Source organism: Typopeltis vanoorti, chromosome 18 (genome assembly GCF_054136105.1).
Source record: "Typopeltis vanoorti isolate ZY-2024b chromosome 18, IOZ_Tvanoo_1.0, whole genome shotgun sequence".
In the NCBI taxonomy this organism is placed as follows: Eukaryota; Metazoa; Arthropoda; class Arachnida; order Uropygi; family Thelyphonidae; genus Typopeltis; species Typopeltis vanoorti.
This window is the reverse complement of record NC_143566.1, coordinates 106,483,956-106,508,482: the sequence shown is the minus strand read 5'-3', so window position 1 is coordinate 106,508,482 and position 24,527 is coordinate 106,483,956. Positions and strand designations below refer to the sequence as shown.

Here is a 24,527-nt window from a genome sequence, read left to right as displayed (position 1 = left end):
GAAAACGTTTACAAGCATTTTTCTGACTTTTACAACCTCACTATGATAGGATTTACCAGTAAAACCAGATTTACCACTTTTTGCGCTTTTACAGTAACACACACATATATATATATATATACATATACATACGAGGGTAGTGTGAATAGTTCTTGGCCTAACAATGAAAAAAACAAATTTATAAGTTCATAAGTATTAGTATTAGTATAATTATAAGTATTAGTCTTAAGGGAGATTATGTTTTTCAACATAATCTCCCATAATCTCCCTGAAGACTAATACGTTTATTCCAGCGATGCTCCAGCACCATTATTCCATCCCTGTAGCGGTTCTCAGTAAGATCTGCAAAATACCCCTCTACAGATGCAATCACCTCTTGATATGAAGAAGCGAGGAAGATTTTTAGTTTTGGGAAGAGATAGAAGTCAGAGGGAGCCAAATCTGGGGAATAGGGTGGATGTTTCAGCAATTCATAGTGCAGATCCCTTAATTTTCCCATTGCCCAAAACCCCTTTGTGGGCAGGTCGATTCTCCTGATGAAAGATGATTTTTTTTCTTTTGCAAACCGGGTCTTTTCTCACAATTTTTTTTGTCTAGTCTGGTTAAAAGATCGGAATAATATTCCCCAGTTATTATTTTACCCTTTTCAAGATAATTAATAAACAAAATGCCTTTAGCATCCCAAAACACCAATGCCATGACTTTGTCTTCTTTGGTGCTGAACAACCGGCTTCTGTCCACTGTTTTGACTGCTGTTTGGATTCCTGTGTGTAATGATAAATCCAAGTCTCATCCATAGTAATAAATCGACACACAAAATCAGTTTTATTCTTGTTAAAATTCTCCAAGCACTATTCAGAGATTTTCATGCAAGTGCGTTTTTGATCTGCTGTGAGCAAGCGCAGCACCCATCTTGCGCAAAGCTTTTTCATTTGCAATTCATGCAAAATATATCTTACATGTTCTTTTGAAATGCCTATGGTCTCAGAAATTTTACGCACTTTGGCTCGCCGGCCATCCAATACCATATCGTGCAATTGATCAATGATTTCTGGTGTTGTTACAATTTTTGGACATCCTTCACAGCTGGTACAGTTTGGATCATCTTCAAGGCTGGTACGGCTATGTTTAAATTCAGCAGCCCATTTCTTAATTATCAAAACATAAGGAGAAGAGTGCTCATAAACTTTTATGAACTTCGAGTGAATTTATTTTGGCGTTAAACCTTCTTTTACAAAGAATTTTATACCCACACGATCCTCAATTTTATCTGTTTCAAGGGATGCAGACAACACTTTTGCTTCAGACAGCAGTATAAAAAAAAAAAACTACTTGATAGAATGACTTGCAATTTCACATGGATGCTTATGACAGATGTATCAACTTAGAAAAACGATTGTGATATATGTGTGTATATACATATATATATATGTAGAAAGTATTTTACCTTGGGTATAATAAATGTTAAAGATACCAAGCTATTTTAATACTAGTTTTACTCTATTTCCCAAGTAAGCAAACAGACAAGTAAGTCAAGTTTGCGCCTGCAAGTATTACAAGTCTAGGTGACCCCACACATAGTGCAAGTCAAGGCAACTCATGGTAAAGTTGGATAAGCTCTGATCACTATTCTTAATATTTACCCTTAATGCAAAGCACATCTCCTGGAGGAGATATATGATGCTATGTATCAAAATCAAGGGGCCACTACCCCGACCGGTTTCGACCTTTATTGAGGTCTCATCATGTATGCTTACTTGGGAAATGGAATAAAACTAGGTTTAAAATAGCTTGATATCTTTAACATTTATTATACCCAAGGTAAAATACTTTCTACATCTATATTATACCCAAGGTAAAATACTTTCCACATCTAGCTCTCATCCTGAGATTTTTATTTAATAAGGTTAAAACACCTTATGGTAACTTGTTCTGTTAATTAACAGCTTGCGGGTGTAGCATGGAATGAGGAGTTAGCTGGAAAAGAGATCAATGCAGCTTGGGGGATATTCAAAAACTATCTAGCAGATGCAGTGTCTAAATGTATTCCAAGGGGTTAAATAAAGAGAGGTGTGTGAGATGGATGAATAAAGAGATTAAGCATGCAATATAGAGAAAAATGGCATTGTGGAGGCAGCATAAGAAAAGTGGACATAACCAATTTCATGAGGTCTACAAAGACCAGGCAAGGAGGGTGACTTGGTTGGTGAGAGTAGCTAAAGAGAGGTATGAACAGCAGTTAGCTAATGAAGCCATAAAGAATCCTAGGGAGTTCTTTCGATATGTAGCCAGCAAAAGAAGGAATGATTATGGAAGGATGACATTGATTGGAGGAAATGGTATAAAGACAGCTGTTACATAATATGTGGTCGAGATACTAAATGAGCAGTTCATAAAGATCTTTCAATCTTGTGAATGTGACTTCATGGAGAGATTGAGAGCAGTTGATGAGAGACTGAGTGTAAGTGAGCAAGAGGTATTTGGGGGAGTTGAGTAAACTAGATGTAAATAAGGCTGTGGAACTTGATAATATATCACCGTGTATTCTGAAGGAATGTGCCAGAGAGTTGACACCTGCCTTGACATATTTTTTTAATGCGAGTCTTGCACTTGGTCAAGTTTCTAAAAAGTAGAAGGAGGGCAAGATTGTGCCACTTCATAAAGGAGGTGATCGAACTCAAGCATCAAACTATAGCCTATCTCTGTGTCAGGTGTAGTTATTGCAGAAGCTTGTGAGAACTAGGATCGAGAGTTGGGTTGACAACAATGGTATAATCTTTGATGGACATCATGGATTTGCTAACGGGATGTCATGTTTTAGTAATCTACTTACTTATTACAATAAAGTGACTGCTTCCTTGGACAGAGAAGAAGGATACACAGTAATATACTTGGATTTCGCAAAAGCTTTTGATAGAGTACCTCATGATGAGTTGACAGTCAAACTAGAGCAGACGGTGTTGGATATTAGATTAGTGCATTGGATTGGAGACTGGCTATCTGATAGGTATCAACAATTTGTGTATGTGGTGCGATATCCAGGAAAAGGAAAGTCACTAGTGGTGTGCCTCAGGGGTCTGTTATAGAGCCATTACTATTTAACTTGTATATTAATGATATTGGCGAAGATTTGGATGGAGATATTCAGTTGTTTGCAGATGATGCAAAGTTGGGACGAACCATAAAGAGTAGTGAAGATGTTGTGGCCTTGCAAGAAGACTCGAATAAATTGAGTGATTGGGCAAGCAAATGGGGATGTGAGTTCAATGTTGCAAAATGTAAGGTTTTGAAATTTGGAAAACAAAGATGGGATGCAGAATTTATGCTTGGTGAGAATATATTATTGGAAGTAGAGGAAATAAGAGATCTGGGGGTGATAGTGGATAAGGATCTAAAATTTATGGGACACATCACCAAAATTGTGAAGACAACACAAAGACTTCTGGGAATGATGCGGAGGACACTGACGTGTAGAAGTAGGGAGATTCTTGTTCCATTGTATAAGGCTTTGATTATGCCACACATGGACTATTGTGCCCAGATTTGGTCACCTGGTTTTCAGAAGGATGAAGAGATGTTGGAAAGGGTCCAAAGGCGACTGACTAAGGTAGTTTCTGACCTCTGGAATGTTGGATATGAGGAAAGATTGAGAAGATGTAATTTGCAGAGTCTGGGGGGGAGAAGGAAGAGGGGAGATATGATAGAGATCTACAAGTTGGTAAGGGGTTGTTATAAGATCAATGGTGGAGAATTTCTACAGAGAATAGTGGGAGATCAGGGGAGAACCAGAGGTCATCCCTGGAAACTGTATAAAGAGGGTGTGAGTAGGGAAGTGAGAGGCAGGTTTTTTTCGCACAGAGTTGTGAATGATTGGAATGCCTTGCCTGAGAGTGTGGTGTCTGCAAGGAGTTTGAGTGTGTTTAAGACACAGTATGATGAGATGTGTGTGTGTGATAAAAGGACCTCCCAGATGAGTCTTTGACTCCATGAGGTCTTGGGTAATAATAATAATAATAATAATAATAATAAATACTTGCCTCTCATTTACATCACTATGAGTATCACCACTATGAGTGATTAAGTGCTCATTAAATAACCCCACAACATCCTTTGCAGTGTTACTCTGTTCCATAACTATCCCCATTGTCAATTTGTTATAATTATTCTTCTGCTATTAACGGGTAATTCCTCTTAGATGTGGCCATACTTTGGTAAGGCAGATCCCAGTTAATGGATATTTGCTGAGAAGAGGAAAGATTCTCTGGTGAAGTTGTTCTGTCCTTTAGCAGCTTTGGCTCAGTAGTTTTGGAGAAGGCAGCAGGTTTGACAAAAAGACATCAGAAAGTGACTAAATAACTTGAACAAAAAAGTCCCCTGGTCCTAATGGTATCTCTCCATTTGTTCTCAAGCATTGCATTCCAGAGCTAACACATGTCCTGTATCATCTCTACAATTTATTATACGTTGCAAGTACTTATACCGACATGTGGAAGCAATCTCATATCTAGCCTATTCCAAAAAAGGAAGATAGAAGTCTACCATCATCCTACTGATCAATTGTCATTACCTCAGTCCTCTCCAGAATAATAGAGAAAGTTATCAGTTGCTAACTTCTCCACTACCTAGAGGCCCATCCATTAATCAGCAATCACCAGTATGGATTCTGCCATTCAAGATCCACTGCTGACCTCGGTTTACATTACCCACCACTGGATGCAGTGGAAAGGTTCAGTAAAACTTATGCTGTCGCTCTTTCAAGAGCTTTTGATTGTGTTTGTCATTGAGGTCTGCTGAACAAATTACTGCCATCCTCTCCATTCATTCTTCTCATTTGACAAACCATGCAGGATAGCTAGCTTCCTCTCACTGGTCCTTCACTGCATTATGGTTTATGGCTTCCTCTCTTTGAGCTTCACCACAAATGCAGGAGTACCTCAAGGCTCTGTCCTATCTCCTACCCTCCTTCTCATCTACATAAATGATCTACTCTCAATCACTACTAATCCTATCCACGGCTTTGCAGATGATAGTACTCTCCATTCATACTTCTCATTCAACAAACTATGCAGGATACAGATATCCCAAGCATTAAGATCATCTATGACTAGTGCCTTAAATTCTGATCTACGTACTATCCTTCAGTGGGACAAAAACAATCTGCTTATGTTCAATGCTACCAAAACAGTCTTGCCTTTTCTCCTACAAAAGAAATCTCAGCTCACATTCCCTTACTCTCATAACTGGTAATTAGCTTACAGAATTAACAACGCATATGAAGGATATTAATTAAAGGCAACTTTAATTAATATCCAAGAAATTGTCAACCCTTACTCTCAGTAACACAAAAATCATCATATATATCTGTTTAGACTAATGTTCATCATCCAACCTCTCCTAAAAAACTAGGCATTCAAGTGTAACACTAAAGGAAAGGATTCATTCATTCAAAATGCTATTTTACACCCAATCAACTGTAAAATAGCATTTTGAATGAATGAATCCTTTCCTTTAGTGTTACACTTGAATGCCTAGTTTTTTAGGAGAGGTTGGATGATGAACATTAGTCTAAACAGATATATATGATGATTTTTGTGTTACTGAGAGTAAGGGTTGACAATTTCTTGGCATATTTGGAATATAAATTCCAAATATGCTCATGTTTAGAATACTGCCCACATGTTTGGGGTGGAGCACCTAAAATGTTTTTAAAAATTCTTGATGTTGTCCAGAGGAGAGCAGTTCTGCTCATAGATGCTCCCTCTTACAGATTCCCTTTAATCTCTACCTCATAGATGCAGTGTTTCAACTCTGTGTCTATTCTACAAGTCATTGCTCCAATGAACAGGCATCCATCATTTCTACACTTTCTGTTGCACCTGTTAATACAAGAGCAGCTGCTCAGCACCCTTTTATTGTGCAACTGCAAATACACAGAATCTACTTTTCTTCTTCCTCTTCCTACAGCAAGAAGTATTTTTAAACAGCTGCAACTCTTCAACTCTTCAAAAGAAATTGTTAATTAACTTCTAACTTATCACCTGCTCCCCAGACACAGCACTGGTGTGCTTATAGGTCCTTTCACCTCTTGTGTATGGGATCAATATTAAAAAAACTAAACTAGCATTGTGTATTTCTTCCATGTGCATTTCTCTTTTAAAATCCAGTACAATCAGACAACAGATTCAGTGTAGAAGAGGAGTGTCCTTTCTGAGGATACTGCCACAGTCATTGTTGTCATCTTCAAAAAATTATAATTTTTTCCCTTCCAAATCTCAGCATATGCCTCTCCTCTGTTATTTTTCTTCATCTAGATTAATATACTTTCCAAAACACTGTCAACATAATACATTTTTTTTTTCCTGCATTTGTTTCTTACACTAATGAAATCAGTCTAAATAAATCATACAGTCTACTCTGGCTTTATATAGAAGTCAGTTGAGTAAGGGACTTCTTAATTTTATTTTATTTATTCTTATGGCAAAAAGAACACAATGCAGCTATAAATTAATGTCTTAGAAAGCCAATCCAGGGCCTCATGTCACCTCGTGGATGTCTTGGAGGTTACCATGAAATTGGCATCTTGGGCAGTCATTTACAATATGAGTGATTGTCTAGGCCAGAGTTTCTCAAACTTTTTTTTATGCCGGAACACGTCACAAATCCTGAATTTTTCACGGAACACCTTGGTTATTTTGTAATGTATTAATTAATAATTAATTGGTAATTTAGCTGATTTTTATTAATAATTAATTAAACATCAATTAGAGTTTAATTTAATTGATTTAATTAAAGCTTCAATAAACCATCATTAAATTAATTTGTGCTGATTTTCATTGACATATCCTATTCTGATCACCAAATATATTTATAATATTATAAGTACTTACGAGTGAATGCAGACTTTTTCTCCTGTGTGTGTGCTGGTAGTTTTCCCCTCCTTTTGTACATCCTGAAGATCTTTGTCGGCTTGAGGTGAATGACTCACTATCTGTTCCACCACAAACATTTCAATAAGAGATTTCGTAATACCAAAATTAAACAAAGTCCCTTGTCTCTTATTCATATTAGAATTTAAATCTGTATTCCTATTACTTTTAAAAAAATCACGGCATTCCGGTTTCAGAACAAGCACTTGCACACTGCAATATGAACTTTCGAAGAAAGTATTCAGTATTAATAGATTTGAGAACCGGATACAGACTACCTTGATCTCCAATTTCAGTGGAAATTTATACTTCCTTGCTGATTGGTCACTAACATTTGCACCATAGATGTTATTTCGTTTGGTTTTGAGAACATGCCGCCCATTGTTGTAATCTGCTTGCAGGCAATTTTTATGATCAGTCATAAATGGCAGTATTCTCTTTCCCGATTTTTGAAAGATTTCGATGTGTGAAAATTAATGATAATTCGTGAATATTTCCATGTTTAAAAATATGGTGCTTGGTTACTGACATTTGCTACACAGAAGTCATTTCCTTCAGTTTTGAGAACAGAGGATATGCCACCATTGTTATAATCCGCTTGCAGGCAATTTTTATGACCAGTCGTAAACAGCGGTATTCCCTTTCCCAAATGTTGAAAGGTTTCTATGTGTGAAAATTAACAATACACAGATGTTATTAGACGTTCTGGGTCTGAGCTTTTCGACATATTCACGAATATTATTCTCCTCAGAATATTTCTACTATAAAATATTTATTCATGAAAAATGCTTAGAAAACTAAAATGACAAATTCCAGAACTTCTCGCAGAACACCTATTCACTATCCATGGTACACTAGTGTTCTGCGGAACATAGTTTCAGAAACCCTGGTGTAGGCTATGGGGGAACATTCCCAATAAGGGTGGTCTTACAATTTCCATTTGTGTAGTAGGTAGCCACATGAGGTGGTTGACAGATGACCAAATCTTCCTAGGAATAGCAAAACTAGGCTGCGGAGCATAGGGATCTTCAACCAGGAAGCTATTTGTTGGGAGATTGTTGGACCAGTGTTCTCTCCACGTGTCAGATGTTGATGGTAAGGCAGCTGAGGAGAGTTTGTCCATGGGTCAGAAGGGATTTCTTGATTTTAGGCAAAGACTAGCTGGATTTATGAGTGTCTGTTGCAGGGGCAGGAGTGGGTCACTCATTACTTTATTAAATTCTTTAATTGAGGCTTGTCTTCTCTGTATATTTGGTGGAGCAATGTTGGATAGGACAGGCAGCCAGGGGAGGGGGGGGGTGCTTCTCAGTGTCGCACTAATTGTGTGCATGGTAGAGTTTAGCTGGGTATCTATGATGTTAGTGTGCACTTCTTTCCCAAACAGGGGGTACAGTATTCCGCTGCAGAGAATGTGAGGGCTAGTGCAGACGACCTTAGGACTTCCAGCAAGCCTTGAAATGATATTATTTCTCATTTTAATTTTGTTGGAGAGGTTGGTGATGTGCCTTTTATATGTTAGACTTCTGCCCAGGCTCACTCTATTTCGGGTGAGACTCATGTTTTACCATCTTCCCACAGAGGTGGAATTCTGTAGACACAGTTTTTAAGCAACTTCTTAATTAATGTTTTTTATGTGAATCTCACCCATAAAAAGTGATACTTATCATATGTTTAATATAATGGGTGGATCAAGAGTTTGATCATCTAGAACCCTGTAGAAAGTTTTTTACCTTGGGTATAATATATATTAAAGATACCAAGTTATAAAAACCAGGTTTATATTTAAAATAACTTGGTATCTTTAACAAATCTAGAACCCTGTTCTGGGGACAAACTTGATACTGTTTTTCTGGCTTACAGTAAGCAGGGTGGCGGCTTTATGCCATGTGATGAAAATCATTTCTACCTAAGGACTTGCACAAATATCCATTGTATGGTATTATTTAAACTGCAGCCTGTAAGTTTGGAGAGAGTAAATATATGATCCACTCAACTCAACCAAATTGACTGTTATTATTTATAAAAGTTTTGCACCTCAGAGTGAAGATAAAAGATCAAACTAGGTACTAATAGCAGATCTTACTATCTTATTTTGTAATTGTTGACATTTTTCTTTTCATGATTAATTATTACTAATATTCATTACAAAGCATTAATTTATTAGCTTTCTCACATTTCAATATTTCTTCTAAATAGTGCTAACATGGCAGAAATGAATGGAAATCAGATTACACTATGCAATGTTGAGGTAGCACCTTCTGAAGAGCATAAGAAGACTATAGTTGATGTACACATTGTCCCTAAAGGAAATCATTATATACATTGCAACAAGTATGCATGTTTGAAATTTATTATTTTATTATTTTTATTGAATTTGCTTGAATCTATAATATAATGACTAATTTTTCTACCTAACTAAAAGGAACTTGAAATATGTATATGATTTGATTACCTGAATCAGATGTTGGAAAATATTTATTTTAGGATGAGCAATAGCAAAAAAATTCCGAGCATCACAAATTATTATGCTATTTAAGGGGTGGGGGTGGGGGTTAAAACATTGCTTTACAGTTTTAAAAAATACATCTATTCAAATGTATACCATAAAACTTTTTTTTTTTTAAATAGTATCATTTATGAATATTAGTGTGACTTTTTAATTTATTTTTGTCAAAATGTTTCCTATTTTTTTTAACTTATTTGATGTTTGAAAAACAGTTATGTGAGAGAAGAGTAATAAAACATATTTCTTCACAAATATTGGTTTTTACTTACATAAAATTGCTAATTAATTGCTAAGAATTGTTGCTTCATGCTTGCTGCACATATGAAATATGAGCATCTGGTATTTTATGTGAAACTTGAATTTCACAAGGCATCAAGTTAAATGTAATAGGATTCTACATTTGATGATTTGGATAGTGTTTTGTGTTTTACTTTACTTCATTGTTTTATGAACATAATAAAACTGTTAAAAATAAAGGAAGATTTATTCGAGAGTTCTTTCTTTCTTTCTTTTTTTTTAGATCTAAATTAGTTTTGGTTAATATATATATGATCTATTGCAGTGTAATTTTCTTTTAATACTCTAGCTATAGAAGAATCGAAATTCCCCAACAACCCTCATCTAATTCACTATTTAGAATGGCTACAATATCAGAAATGCCACCTCCAGCAAATCTCATGAAGCTAATTCAGATTTTGGGAAATGACGATGATCCTGTTCATCCTGTTTTTCGCCGCTGCTGTAGCACAGAACATCCATCTTATGCAACAGTGGGAGTTGGTATGCATAGAATTCTTTTTAGTAGAACATTGTTTCTTGTTGAATTTTAAATAACATAGTTCTGCAATAGAATAAAATGGATAGTTATAGAATTACAGTAGTATAGTGCATCAACTCTAATGTTAAGACAAGACGTATTTTAAAATCGGTCTTGTTTTGATATTCTTTACTATGGAGAAGAACCCTATATTTTTCTTATATTGCCTATATTGTAAATATAGGCAATATAAGAAAATTTTATTGACACGATATGTATCAACATGCAGTTCATTTGACTGAGTTGATAGCATCTCTGATCTCTGACCTGCAGGTTATGAGTTTGATTCTTAATGTGGGAGATTTGCTTTTTTTTTTTTTTTTTTTAAATGGTAAATCCATATGTGTGAGGGATGGTTTGATGAACAGAAAGTTGAGGAGAAAAAAACATTTAATTTTACATTTACATTGAGACTTACAGATTTTATTCTTTAGGAAATACATCAGAACATCGACTCTTTCAAAAGACAGCAGTAAAAGCCAAATTCCACCGGTCTGGTTGGCCGAGTGGTTAGAGCATCTGCAGGTTCAAATCCCGCCATGGGCATGGATGTTTGTGATTATCTATGAAAATAGTAGTGGTGGTGGTGGATGGTAGGTGCCGTTGGTGTAGATGATGATGGGTGGATAAGGTTGAGTGGTAGAGACAGAGAGTTGTAGAGGAGGTGCCCTCCCTCGATGAGTCTTGGACTCCCTGGAGGTGGCTAATAATAATAATAATAAAAGAAACAAAAGTGGAGTACGGAAAATTTGTTCTGTGAGTTTGGAATCAGTGTAAGAATTGACAGAAAAGAAATTGGAATATTGGCTTTTAGAACTATAAAATGACAAAGAAGTGGAAATAAGGTTGAACAAAAGTTATGGCTCATAACTTTGGCACTAAATCAGAAGATATGATTTTCATTTTTATAATGCAAATTTCCAACTTTTTTGACCCTTTCAAAATCAGTTTTGGATATATCGATAATTTCTTTCAAGTACACTAGTGTCCAAAATCTAAGGGCAAATACTATTTCTGAAGATTACAATTGCAAATTCAGACAAATCAGCTTGTGGCAATTTGTATAACTGATGATTTAGAGTAGAAAGCAGGTACACATTCATATTTTTGAATCACCCATAAAGGGATCCTGTGGAACACTCAACACGAGAAAAGGCTGCGCTAAACGAATTGTGTTTGAAGGAAACTCTTTTTGTGAAAGAATAAACTTGCAAACTTGGATGTCTTGTAATGTCTCAAAGACATCACTAGATGATTTCATGCAGGGAAGAATTATTGGAAAGCTTGGATTCATTAATTGCAGATATTGCTGATATTTCCAGAGTTTGAAATCTCACATAGTATTGTATCCAGGCTCTGGGCAGCGTTTCAAACCATTGGAATGTGTTCCAGGTGCTAAGAGGTTACCCTTGTTCTACCATGGAGCATGAAAACAAATTTGGTTATAACAGCAAAATGTAATCGACGCACCAAGGCAGGTTAGCTTGCAAGTGTGCTCCATTCAAACACAGATATGCAAACAGCTAGAGAAACTATGGCAAGATATCTGCAACAAGAGGGCCTGAAGGCCTGTAGTCTGCATCCCTTTATCCGCAGCTCATTGTAGAGCAGTGGCAGCCAGTACATAAGCACTGCGACACTGCAGCACCTCCAAGGAAAAAATGAAAAAATTAAATTTTGTTTGTGTTTATAAAAATAACAATGCTTACAACATTATATAAATGCAGTACAACATGTTAGGGGTTACAGCTTATGTTTTAACATTGATTGAATAGTTAATAATTGGAATTGTTCGATTAACGCTTTAGATTACTAGATTACAAAACAAATGCACTGCGATCTAACGCCGATATTCATTTGCTCTTGTCATTGCACGTTACATCATTCCCAACTATTACTGCTCAAATGGCAGTGTATTTTTAGTAAGCTTGCGTGCCTTATTTCTGTGAGATATGAAACGTTTATTATTGGTGCATGTGCCAGGTGAACTATTTTTTGTAAATCTTATTTTATTTTGTTAAAATAACATATAATTATTTATGTATTATAGATACAAGGCTGAATTATGACGAGTGTCACTGTTGAAAATATGAAAAGAATAATATTTTTTTAATCATCGTTACATGAAACAAATGCACTGCGATCTAATGCCGTTGCTATTGATACGAATATTTTATTTGGTGTTTGTTCGTGGTGAGGATGAAATATTTTTAATAAAGCAATTTTTATTATGTAAATTTATTTATTAATAAATTCGTTACTGATTAGGGGAAAAAAAGGTTTTTTTTTTTTTTTGTATATGCAGCACCCCCACTTAAAATTTTCACCGGCCACCACTGTTGTAGAACATGTTTTTAGTGGTGTTGTATCCATAAAAATTGGAGAAGACACCAATGGACTAATGTACTCCTTAATGATGAGAGTCATTTTAATCTTTCATCCCATTTTAGATTACTTAATCTGGTGTGAAATTTGTACTGCTTGCCATCACGAGAATGTTCTTGAAAAGGATAGATACTGTGGTGCTGGGGGTCATGGTGTGGGGAGGTATTATGCTTAATGGATGCACTGAGCTACAAGTGCTGGAAAAGGGACTATGACTGGTTACAATATTGTAACAAAGTTCTTCAGCATGATGTTCTTCTGTGGTGCTGTATACAAAGAATTCATTTTTATGGATGACAGTGCTACATCACATCATACACAAGCAGTGGAGATACTTCTGGACCTGCTAATGCTTCTGCCTGGTATCTCCACTTCTGGGCCTAGCTCCCACTGAAGAGACCTCAATAAAGGTCGAAACTAGTCTGGGTAGTGGCCCTTCCCTTAATGCATAACATTATACGTATCCGCAAGGAGATGTGTTTTGCATTATGGGAGATACTTGGCTAGAGGGGGCAGACGAAGAGGTTATTTCTGGAAGTTGAGGAAGTGTGTAATTAGTAGGGATGTGAGGACTAGATTTTTCACTTGGAGAGTGATGAATGAATGAATGAGTTGCCAGAGTGAGTTGTGAACATTTTTCTGTTAATGGGTTCAAGGAGAGGGTATGATAGATATTGTGGATATCTTGGCTCCCATGATGAATCTTTGGACTCTTTGGAGGCACCCACATAATAATAATAATTTCTTACTTTGGTATATATGTGGTATGGGAAAAATTTTGCAATTATGGTTTTCACAACTCTTTTCTTGCACATCCTTGCTCCACTTCTGGGAGAACGAAGGCTTAGATAAGGGATGGGAATTTAGAGTAGAATTGGAAATAAATGTTTCCATGCTGAGAAAGAATTATTTGAGTGGTATATTTAGCAGATAGATTTGAATCAGATGGCCAGAAATGGTAAACCAAGGAAATGAGTCATAGAAGTTGCGAAGATCGTCACACTTTGCAATTCTTATAATGCTATACAATGCATTATAAGAGAAGAAGAACTTACATTGGAGTCTAGACTGCTTAGAAGACCCATGTGCTGCAACTTATCATGTGGCACCCTGTCAAATGCCTTACCCAAGTCTAAGAAAATTGCAGTATATGCCTTTCCCTCATCTAAATGAAGCTGTTTTATATGGCCCTGATGGTAGGCCATTAACTGCAGAAGAAGCTATGTTCATGCAGAGCCATTACTCAGATATAGATCTCTATCCAGATGAAATGGATGATGAAATGGAAGAGTACTATGAGCTTTATTTGCAGGATAGTGAAATGTGGCGTTAAGATCTCTGTGTGGTTCACTATACTGTTAGGTGAAGCTTGGTGTATATTTTTTGTTCATGCATATTCTTCAAACAAAGTTATTATTTTGGTTAGTAATCCAGTGACAGATTCATAAGTTGGTCGTGTTAGAAATCTTAATGAAATACTCTACTGTATAGACATGTATTTTTTGACACTGATAAAAACAAGAGTACCAGTGAAGATAGTGGTTTATATTTGGGTTATAGTATTTTAAACACTGTAGTAATTAATGTTCTTTATATTTCTAAAAATGGTTTCTGTATTATGAATAGAATGAAGTGAAAGAAATATTATTTATGTCTCAGAATTTGAAGGTTGTCTTGATTGACATCCACTTGTATGTAAAGAGAAAAAAAAAATCTTGTTCATGTGTCTTATTTGACATTGGCTTCTTACTGTTGAATAGTTTCTCTGCTTGTACACTATTGATACATTTACTTTTTTAATGTAAGTATTGTTTGCTGTCATGATGTGAAGGAAATAATGCACAAGTAGAGTATGTTCTTATTTACAAGCTGCAGTAGTAGATTTTACATTGTAAAATGCATTTTGCTATTTTATTTTTTTATTTTATTCTTTCCCTGTATCCCCATCCTGACTTCAGTGTAAACTTTTGTCATTTGAAATGATATACCTTGCTACAAACAGAATGCATTTTTGTCAAAAAATCAAGGATGCTTGTTGCTGTTATATTATTTAAAGGAAAACTTACAGCAAAAATGTAGATGGTAATTTGACTTCATATAAAAGCTGTATATTCCAGACAATAACTTAATGGACTGTAAAAGTTCACCAGAGAAGTAAATTCAAATAACCATTACAAATCTTTGAAATTTTCATATTTCTGCATTTAGTGCCTAGCAGTTACTTTTATAAGGTTTCTCAGGATTTGAAGGGGATAAATTAACTGTGGAAAGGATACAAAGACGGATGACAAAGATGGTTTCAGGACTGTACAAGGATAGTTATGAGGATCGGCTGAGAGAATGTGGACTGCAGAGTTTGGTGGATAGAAGAAGGAGAGGTGATATGATTGAGACTTTTAAACTGTTGAGAGGTGGTTACAGGGTTGACACTGGGGAGTTCTTTCGCTTGGTTGATCAGCGGGAAGGAGTGATGACAAGAGGCCATCCCTGGAAGTTACGAAAGGAAACTGTGAGCAAGAGGGTAAGGAGTGGTTTCTTTGTGTGGAGGGTGGTTGAGCCGTAGAATGCATTGCCTGATGGAGTGGTGGGAGCGAGAACGGTCAGTGAGTTTAAAGAGTGGTATGATAGACTTTGTGTTTCTCAGGGGGGGGACCTCCCCTCAGTGAGTCTTGACAGACTTTATGTCTTAGGAAGGACCTCCCTCGAAGAGTCTTTTGACTCCTTGGAGGCCTGAATAATAATAATAATAATAATAATAATAAATTCACAAATGTACTGTACGCCCACAGATACGAGACCCTTCAACACTTGCGCATGTCAGAAGGAGGAGAATCCATTCTGATAATAGGGTAATCAATCTAAATTGTGGGATGAGTTGTTTATTATTACACGTCGGAAAATTAACTTATCTTTTATGAACATTGTAGTTTTATAGTGGTAACTATTTTGCTTGTATAACAGTTGGAAAATTTTACATATAAAGCACGTGATTTTGTGTATTGGTGATATTATTACAGGTATCTCTATGGAGTCAGTAGACTCGTCACGGGAGACCCAAACTAGCAAAACAATATCTGTCATATCGCTTCTTGAATTCATTTACAGACGAAGAGCTCACAACTAAGTCAGGTAATGAATTCCACTCATTCACCACCCTCCAGGCAAAAAACCTTGTTCTCACACCCTTATTGACCACACTCCTCTTTAATTTCCAGGGATGTCAGTTCAATGTGGAAAACACTTTTCCACATTGATCTGACATCCATTACCTTTTGCCCATTCTACCAGCTTATTTAAATCATCCTGCAAACTTTCAACATCAGCTTGATTTTTTATTGCTCTATCCAACTGCATCATCAGCAAACAACTGAATATCTCCCTTTAAGCCATTTCCTATATCATTTATATACAAATTAAACAACAATGGCTCAAGCACGGAGCCCTGAGTCACACCACTGGTCACCTGCCTCATCCTGGACTCGGCTCCTCCATACACCACCTTCTGGTATCTCTCCCTGAGCCATTCTCCTATCCATATCACCAATTTAGTATCCATTCCCATCTGCTCCAATTTGCGTAACAGTGTTCCATGGGGTATCCTATCAAAAGCCTTAGCCAAATCCAGAAGTACCACTGTGTAGCCAGTTCCTTTGTTCAACTCAGATGTCATTCTATTATGAAAAGTTAATGGATTGGTAAGGCAGGATCTACCTTTAACAAAACCATGTTGGCCTCTATTGAGTATCATATCCTGATCCACCCATTCTTGAATTCTGTCTTTAACCAACTTTTCCAATACTTTTACCGCTACTCCTGAGATGGTGATTGGTCTGTAATTAACTACTACAGTTTTAGTGCCACCCTTATGCAAAGGAACCACTTTGCCTAACTTCCACTCCCTAAGGACCATACCAGAGTTCAAACTTAAGTTAAATATCCAAGTAAGAGAGGTTGACAATTCCTTTGCACATTCACGCAACACCCGAGCTGATATTCCATCTAAACCTACAGCAGTGTTTTCATTTAAATTTTGCAATATATTAAATACCTCTGATTTCTTAGCTTCAGTTTTCACATTAGTTGTTGCTACAGGTACAGAGATATCCTCACTTGGGTGATAGACTTTTGAAAAGTGATCACTCAGTAACTCGACTATTACATCTGATTTTGTCACCTCAATACCATCTGCACACACTAAAGTTATCCTTCCGAAGTCATTCTTCCTTTTACTTGCCACATAGCGGAAGAACTCTTTGGAATTACCCTTGATTTCATTGGCTAAGGTCTTCTCATACTCATATTTAGCTTTTCTTACTATGCTGGTAACCTTCCTAGCTTGAGCCTTGTACTGCTCATGGGTGTACTGATCACATTTTTCCTTGTACATTCTCCATAACATTTTCTTTTTTTGCAGATCAAGCTTGATACTACTCATCCATCTAACACCTGCCTCGTTTGTCTTCCTGACCATGGGGACACAATCTGATATTGCTTTCCTCAGATACCCGCTGATTTTATCCCATGCACTGCTAAAATCTTTCCCCTGCAATATGTTCTGCCATGGGATGGCTGCAAGCTCACTCCAAAGCTGGTTATAATTGCCTAACCTGTAGTTCTGTATATACCCCTTAGTAACAGAAAAATCCACAGATTTTGCAACCTCCCAAGTCAATAACACATGATCGTTTTCACCAATTGGAGGTAACGAGGACACCTTACATGAATCTTCTTGGCACTGAGCCAACTGAGGTTCTTGTGTCTGTGGTTGGAGAGTACTTGGATGGTCTCTAATGAGGAAGAAGTCCAGGGCATTGGGAGAGGGTTGGAGTTGTCTGGTAAGCATGTGAACAGTTTGTGTAAGATTGCTGGTAATAATAAATGTCTCAGCCTATCTGTTTGCTTAAACTGTGCAGTTAGAAGAGCCACCTAGTGTTGTGAACATTAAAGTCTCTAAGGAAGATGTTCTTACTTTTAGAAAAAAGTTGGACTGAAGAAAATTGATATTTAAGCAAAGGGAATCAAAATGTTCAGGATGGATGGTTGATGGCATTGTAAGAGCCCCCCCCCCACACACACACGCATGCACACACACACACACACACACACAGCAAAAGAATTTGACAGAATGAGATAGAGAATGATTTCCAACCAAATGAGGTCAAAAGAGCGCAGGCCAGAAGGGTGATGAGTGTGGTAAGAAAAGCAAAAAAGGATTACGAAAGAACATTGGCCATGCAGGCTAAAGAGAATCCTAAACAGTTTTTTAGATATGTAGCAAGTAAAAGGAAAAATGTACATGGCAGATTGATTTTAAAGAATGCCGATGGTAGGGAGGTAACTGAATCAGTTGAGATAGTTGAGTTACTGAGTGAGCTCTTTGCAAAAGTATATCATCCAGGTGGTGACATTGCAGAAACGAATAAACCAGTAGATTATACGGGAATTGTGGTTAATGAAGTGGAGGTGAGTAGTCTATTGCATAACCTCAATGTCAATACATCTGTGGGATTGGATGGTATACCAGCTCGTGTTGTACGAGAAGCAGCTAAAGAATTGTCAGTACCCTTGACCATTTTGTTTAATTTGAGTCTGGGGTCTGGGTTAGTCCCGAGCGGGTGGAAAGAGGGGAAAATAGTTCCACTGCATAAGGGTGATTCCAAGACTGCTGTTGTAAATTACCGACCGATTAGCATATCAGGCATCATTGTCAAGGTCTTAGAGAAATTAGTCAAGAAAAGAATACAGGATTGGATAGATGAAAATGGGATATTGTATGGGGGACAACATGGTTTTGTGAAGGGTAGATCATGCCTCAGTAACTTGCTCACGTTTTATAACACAGTGACAGCTGAACTGGATACGGGTAATGGATTTACAGTGATACTACTGGACCTTGCCAAGGCCTTTGATAGGATACCACATGGAACCCTAATCAGTAAACTGGAGCAGATGGTATAGATATAGGGTTGGTGAGATGGATAGGAGGTTGGTTGAAGGAGAGATATCAAAGAGTGGTTTATTCAGGAGTGGAGTCTAAAAGACGTCTTGTGACTAGTGGAGTGCCACACGGCTCTGTTCTTGGACCACTGCTTTTCAATTTGTTCATCAATGATATTGGAAAGGATCTGAGAGGAAGTGTTCACTTGTTTGCTGATGATGCAAAGTTGGGTAGAGCAATTGTGAGTGCACAGGATGTCAAAATTTTACAGGATGATTTGGATAGTTTGGAGGACTGGGCTAGGAAAAATGGATGTCAATTTAATGTGGCAAAGTGTAAGGTTATGCACTTTGGGGTGAAAAGAATAGCAGCAGTATATCGCATCGGTGGAACCATACTCCAGGAGATTGATGAGGCCAGAGATTTGGGAGTGTTGGTGGATAGGGAGTTGAAGTTTAGGGGGCACATTGCAAAAGTAACTAAAACAGCTCACCAAATCACTTGGCTTCTGAAAAATACTTTAACATGCAGAGACGAACAAGTTGTTGTTCCTCTGTATCGAGCCTTGATAAGACCCCATCTGGACTTCTGTGCCCAGCTATGGGCACCAGGGTTTCTTCGTGACGGGGAGGAAGAAGTGGAGAGGGTCCAGAGACGAGTGACCAAGATGATAGCAGGTCTGTGGAATGAACCTTATGAGAATAGGTTGAAGATTTGTGGGTTGCAGAAATTGGACGATAGGCGAAGGAGGGGTGATATGATTGAGACATTCAAATTACTGAAGGGTTTTTATAAGATTGATCCAGAAGATATTTTTGAAAATATGACTGGTGGTGGGAGGACTAGGGGCCATGCATGGAAGCTGGGCAAGAGCGTGGTTGACAAGGGTGTTAGATCTAGGTTCTTTACTTGGAGAGTGGTAAATGAGTGGAATAAGCTTCCAGAGTCTGTTGTGGGTGCTACGACTGTGAATGAGTTCAAGGCAAGGTATGATAGATATTATGTGAATGTTGAATAGTTGTTCTTGACATGATGTTAGGGCCTTCCTCGATGAGTCTGTCGACTCCTTGGAGTTTCCCGGAACAATAATAATAATAATAATAATAATAAAAATTGACAGATTGTAGGTTGGTACTCTTTTGGCATGGTGTATTGGAAAAAACATATGCAAAAACCCCACCTTTAAGACAAAAGGAGTCAAAGAGTATGTAATTTGAAAGCTGAGATGAATAGTGCTTAAGGAAGTTGAAATTTGAATTTCTAGTAGGAAAAGTAGGTGAGGTTCTTATACTACTATCATTTGGAATCTCTGCCTTAATTGGTTTTAATTCCTCTGCAGTCATTAGTAATACTTCCCCTCACCCTTTCTGTGCTGTCTGCCTGCCCTGCTATATCCATCACATTTGTTTCCCTGCAAGGAAAACTGATTGCCAGCCTGGGTTGGCCGAGTGGTTAGCATATCTGTTCTCCAGCCAAAACGCTGCGGGTTCGAATCCTGCCATGGGCATGGATGTTTGTGATTGTGTGTGGAAATACTAGTTGTGGTGGTGGGTGGTAGATGGCATTGGTGTTAGATGCTGGTAGGTGCTGTTCATTGTAGTTGGTGAATTGAGTGGTGGAGTAGGTGTTCTCCCTTGATGAGTCTTTGGACTCCCTGGAAGTGCCACGTAATAATAACTCATTTCTTATCTTGGATCATATTTTTTGGAGAACCATTTCTTATATAAGGAAGAACATAAACTGCAGTATGGAATAAATATTTCCATTTCAAATTAAGGGGATATAAAATCCACATTGTTTTAAAACCCGAATAAGAAACTCAAAGATTGGAATCAGAGAGTTTCATGCCGAATATAGTAAACTATAAAGTATCAGCAAACACTGGCGTGAGCTAATGCAAGTGACCCTAGTATGTAGTACAATATCGGTGCAAATAGTACAAACTCGTATAGCAGAGTATATAAGTTCTTTTCGCTATACACTTTGGTATTATGGTCTAGCTACTCACTGATGAGGCCTCAAAAAAAGCTGAAACCGGTCTGGGTAGTGACCTCCCTCCATAATGTAATAACAGCTTACATTTCCTAGGAAATGTGTTTTTACATTATGGAAAATACCTAAGAATAGCAATCTGAACTTTCCCCACCTTTGCAACGAGTTGTCCGATATTGTACTACGTACTAGGGTCACTTGCATTGGCTCACGCCAGTGTTCGCTGATACTTTATAGTTTACTATATTCGGCATGAAACTCTCTGATTCCAATCTTTGAGTTTCTTATTCGGTTTTAAAACAATGTGGATTTTATATCCCCTTAATTTGAAATATTGTTTATATCGCCGAAATGAAGCTTATTAGCTCTTTATATTTAAGTAAATATTTCCATGTCTGTGAAGAGTTACTTCAGTGATGTAGCATCTCCTGCAAATTTGTCATTTGAACCTGATGCTTCAATTACTGTTTTATCTGTTTACAGTGATTGCCACACCCACTCCCAACTTGGGTATAATATATTGCATATATTTGTATTTATATATGCTAAAATACTGGAATACAGAAATTAGAATAGGGGTGTCAATTCACTGTCATATGTTATTTAATTACTATATTTCATTTTGTATATTAAATATTTTCAGACAAAGTTTTTTAGCTTGGTTATAAAACAAGATTATAATTTCTTGCCAACTTTAATTTTAAACAATTTTATCATATGCTTACTTTCCTATTATTTTTGTTTTGTTAATTCTTAAGTATCTTCTTCAGGTATATTTGACCTCATTAAGAAAACTTGGAATATATATACAGATAATCCTAAAACAAATGCTCCTCTTGTGGTTTTTCAACTAGATGCATGGGCTAATTCATGAAGAAATTGATATTTGGATAAGTGATTTTTTTTGGAATTATGAAGTATTATGGAGGGTTCTAATAGCAATATCTTTTCTATAAATTTCAGTGTTTGAAGAGTAAATTTGAGAATAAATAAAGATTTTTTCTTTGCTGTTATTATAATAGGTCAATCATTTTAATGTAAGGAACAACTAGCAATTATTTTCAGAACCATATGTAGTTTGCAGTATTGTTTTGATCTGTTGAATTTTTGGATTTATCAAGAAAATGTATAGAACTCATGATTCCAGTTTGAGAAACAATATATGTCTGGAAGAACATGGAGGAAGGGGAAAAAGAAAACTCAAGAGAAGAAAAATAATTTCTAATCTAATAATGCATATGGCTAGCCTGTTTGGCTGTGTATATAGTGTGCCCACTTTATGACTAAATGGACTATGGGTTTGAATTCCACCATGTGTATGGATGTTGGTGAACGTCAAACTTCAGGAAGTTAGCTTGGGGGAAAAAAAATTCAGTCTAGTTGGCCAATCTGCTCTCTGGTTAGCATATCTGCTCTCTAGCCAAGAGGCTGCGGGTTCGAATCCCACCATGACCATGGATGTTTGTAATTGTCTTTGCAGATACTAGTGGTGGAGATGGCAGATAGTAGGTGGCATTGGTGTAGTTGTAGTTGGTGGAGAGTTGTAGAGTAGGTGCCCTCCCTCGATGAGTCATTGGACTCCCTACAGGTGTCACATAAAAATAATAAAGTTTGGTTTCTGGATTTCATAGTGCTTATCTTACTCATGGTGCTAATATTATTATTATTATTATTATTACCCAAGACTACATGGAGTCTTGGGTAATAATACTATTACCCAAGACTCCATGTGTGTATGATAAAAGGACCTCATCTGGGAGGTCCTTTTATCATACACACAGCTCATTATACCATGCTTTAAATGCTTTAAACACACTCAAATTCTCTGCATACACCACACTCTCAGGCAAGGCATTCAAATCATTCGCAACTCTGCATGAGAAAAACCTGCTTCTCACCCCCCCCCACTCGCACTCTCTTTATACAGTTTCCAGGGATGACCTCTGGTTCTTCCCTGATCTCTTACTATTTTCTGTAGAACCTCTCCACCATTGATCCTATAACAACCCCTTACTAACTTGTAGGTCTCTATCACATCTCTCCTCTTCCTCCTGTCCACCAGACTCTGCAAATTGCATCTTCTTAATCTTTCCTCATACTCAACATTCCAGAGGTTAGAAACTATCCTTAGTCAGTCGCCTCTGGACCCTCTCCAACATCTCTTCATCCTTCTGAAAACCAGGTGACCAAATCTGGGCACCAAATCTGTCTATGTGTGGCCTAATCAAAGCCTTATGCAATGGAACAAGAATCTCCCTACTTCTACAAGTCAGTGTTCTCTGCATCATTCCCAGAAGCCTCTGTGTTGTCTTCACAATTTTGGCGATGTGTCCCCTAAATTTTAGATCCTTATCCACTATCACCCCCAGATCTCTTATTTCCTCCGCCTCCTATAATATATCCTCACCAAGCATAAATTCTGCATTCCATCTTTGTTTCCCAAATTTTAATGTGACAAAATGTAAGGTTATGCATTTTGGGGTAAAAAGATTAGCAGCAGTATACCACATGGGTGGAACTGTACTCCAAGAGATTGATGAGGCCAGGGACTTGGGAGTGTTGGTGGATAGGGAGATGAAGTTTAGGGGACACATTGCGAAAGTAGCTAAATCAGCTCATCAACTCACTTGGTTGTTGAAAAATACCTTAACGAGCAGAGACAAGCAAGTTATTGTACCTCTGTACCGAGCCTTGATAAGACCTCATCTTGACTACTGTGCCCAGATTTGGTCACCTAGGTTCCTTCTTGATGGGGAGGATCCAGAGGCAAGTGACTAAGATGATAGCAGGTCTATGGAATGAACCATATGAGAACAGGTTGAAGATTTGTGGGTTGCAGAAACTGGTTGATAGGCGGAAAAGGGGAGATATGATTGAGACATTCAAATTGCTAAAAGGATTCTATAAGATTAATTCAGAGGATATTTTTGAGATCAGGACTGGTGGTGGGAGAACTAGAGGACACCTATGGAAGCTGGGCAAGAGTGTGGTTAGCAGTGGTGTTAGAGCTGGGTTCTTTACTTTTAGAGTGATAAATGAGTGGAATAAGCTGCCAGAGTCTGTTGTGGGTGCTATGACAGTGAGCGAGTTCAAGGCAAGGTATGATAGATACTGTGAGAATGTTGTATAGTTGTGTGGACATGATGTTTAGGGCCTCCCTCGATGAGTCTAAGGACTCCCTGGAGTAGCCCGAAAATAATAATAATAATAATAATAATATACCATATGCTCTCTACCCTAATTTTTCTCATAATTCTCATATCTGTTGTCTCCAGTCTTTGATCAACTGCTTTCTTTCTAACCTAGCCCTCAAATGCATAAGTTAAAATTGCTTTGAACACCGCCTTATATGTAGCTACTTTAGTGTTTTGATTAATTTCTCTCTTATGCCATATAAATTTATTCATTTAACTCCCTACCATACCAGCTTTGCTAATTCTGTTGTCTATTTCCATAATTAGTTTGCTAAAATGTGAGTCTGAACAGCTGAAATGTTTTGCGTGAGCTAGAACAGTGTTTCCCAAACTGTCAGTACCTGCATACCCCTTTTAAAATTTTAGTAACACCAGTGTACTCTCTCTTGCAAAGTCAATTTGAGAGAAGTTACAAATATTCCCTTGATGAGTCTTTGCACTCTCTGGAGGTGTCATGTAATAATAATAATAATAAATAATAATATATTTCATTCAGACACAAATAATTATAAAGGTTTTTTTTTTTCCTCACATATTATCATATTTTTGGTGTTTAAGGGCTTGCAGTTTTCAGTAAATGTCTTCACCGTGAGCCAAAAGTATTCTTCAAATTTGAAATGTCCATCTTTTTATTCCCATTTTTGGAGGAGGATTCGAACAGGCTAGAAGGGTTGCTTGGTATAGAACGATCTGATGAAGAAGAAGGTGAATGGTAACTTTCAGGAATTATTCTATTTGACCAATTACTGTATGGAGATTTGATAGTTTT

General features: G+C 37.2%; 1 protein-coding gene across 4 annotated transcripts in view; it reads left to right on the top strand.

Annotated features, from left to right (window-relative positions):
- Positions 1-21,583, top strand: part of LOC150097032 (beta-alanyl-dopamine/carcinine hydrolase-like) — a 165,096-nt gene extending 143,513 nt beyond the window's left edge. For all 4 annotated transcript variants that reach the window (XM_090408508.1, XM_090408511.1, XM_090408510.1 and 1 more), the window contains exons 8-10: positions 9,123-9,257; positions 10,019-10,212; positions 21,335-21,583. In XM_090408508.1, coding sequence (XP_090264634.1) covers positions 9,123-9,257; positions 10,019-10,212; positions 21,335-21,438 — 433 coding nt within the window. In that variant the 3' untranslated portion in view covers positions 21,439-21,583. The remainder of the gene's footprint in view (positions 1-9,122; positions 9,258-10,018; positions 10,213-21,334) is intronic.
- Positions 21,584-24,527: the final 2,944 nt, after the last annotated feature.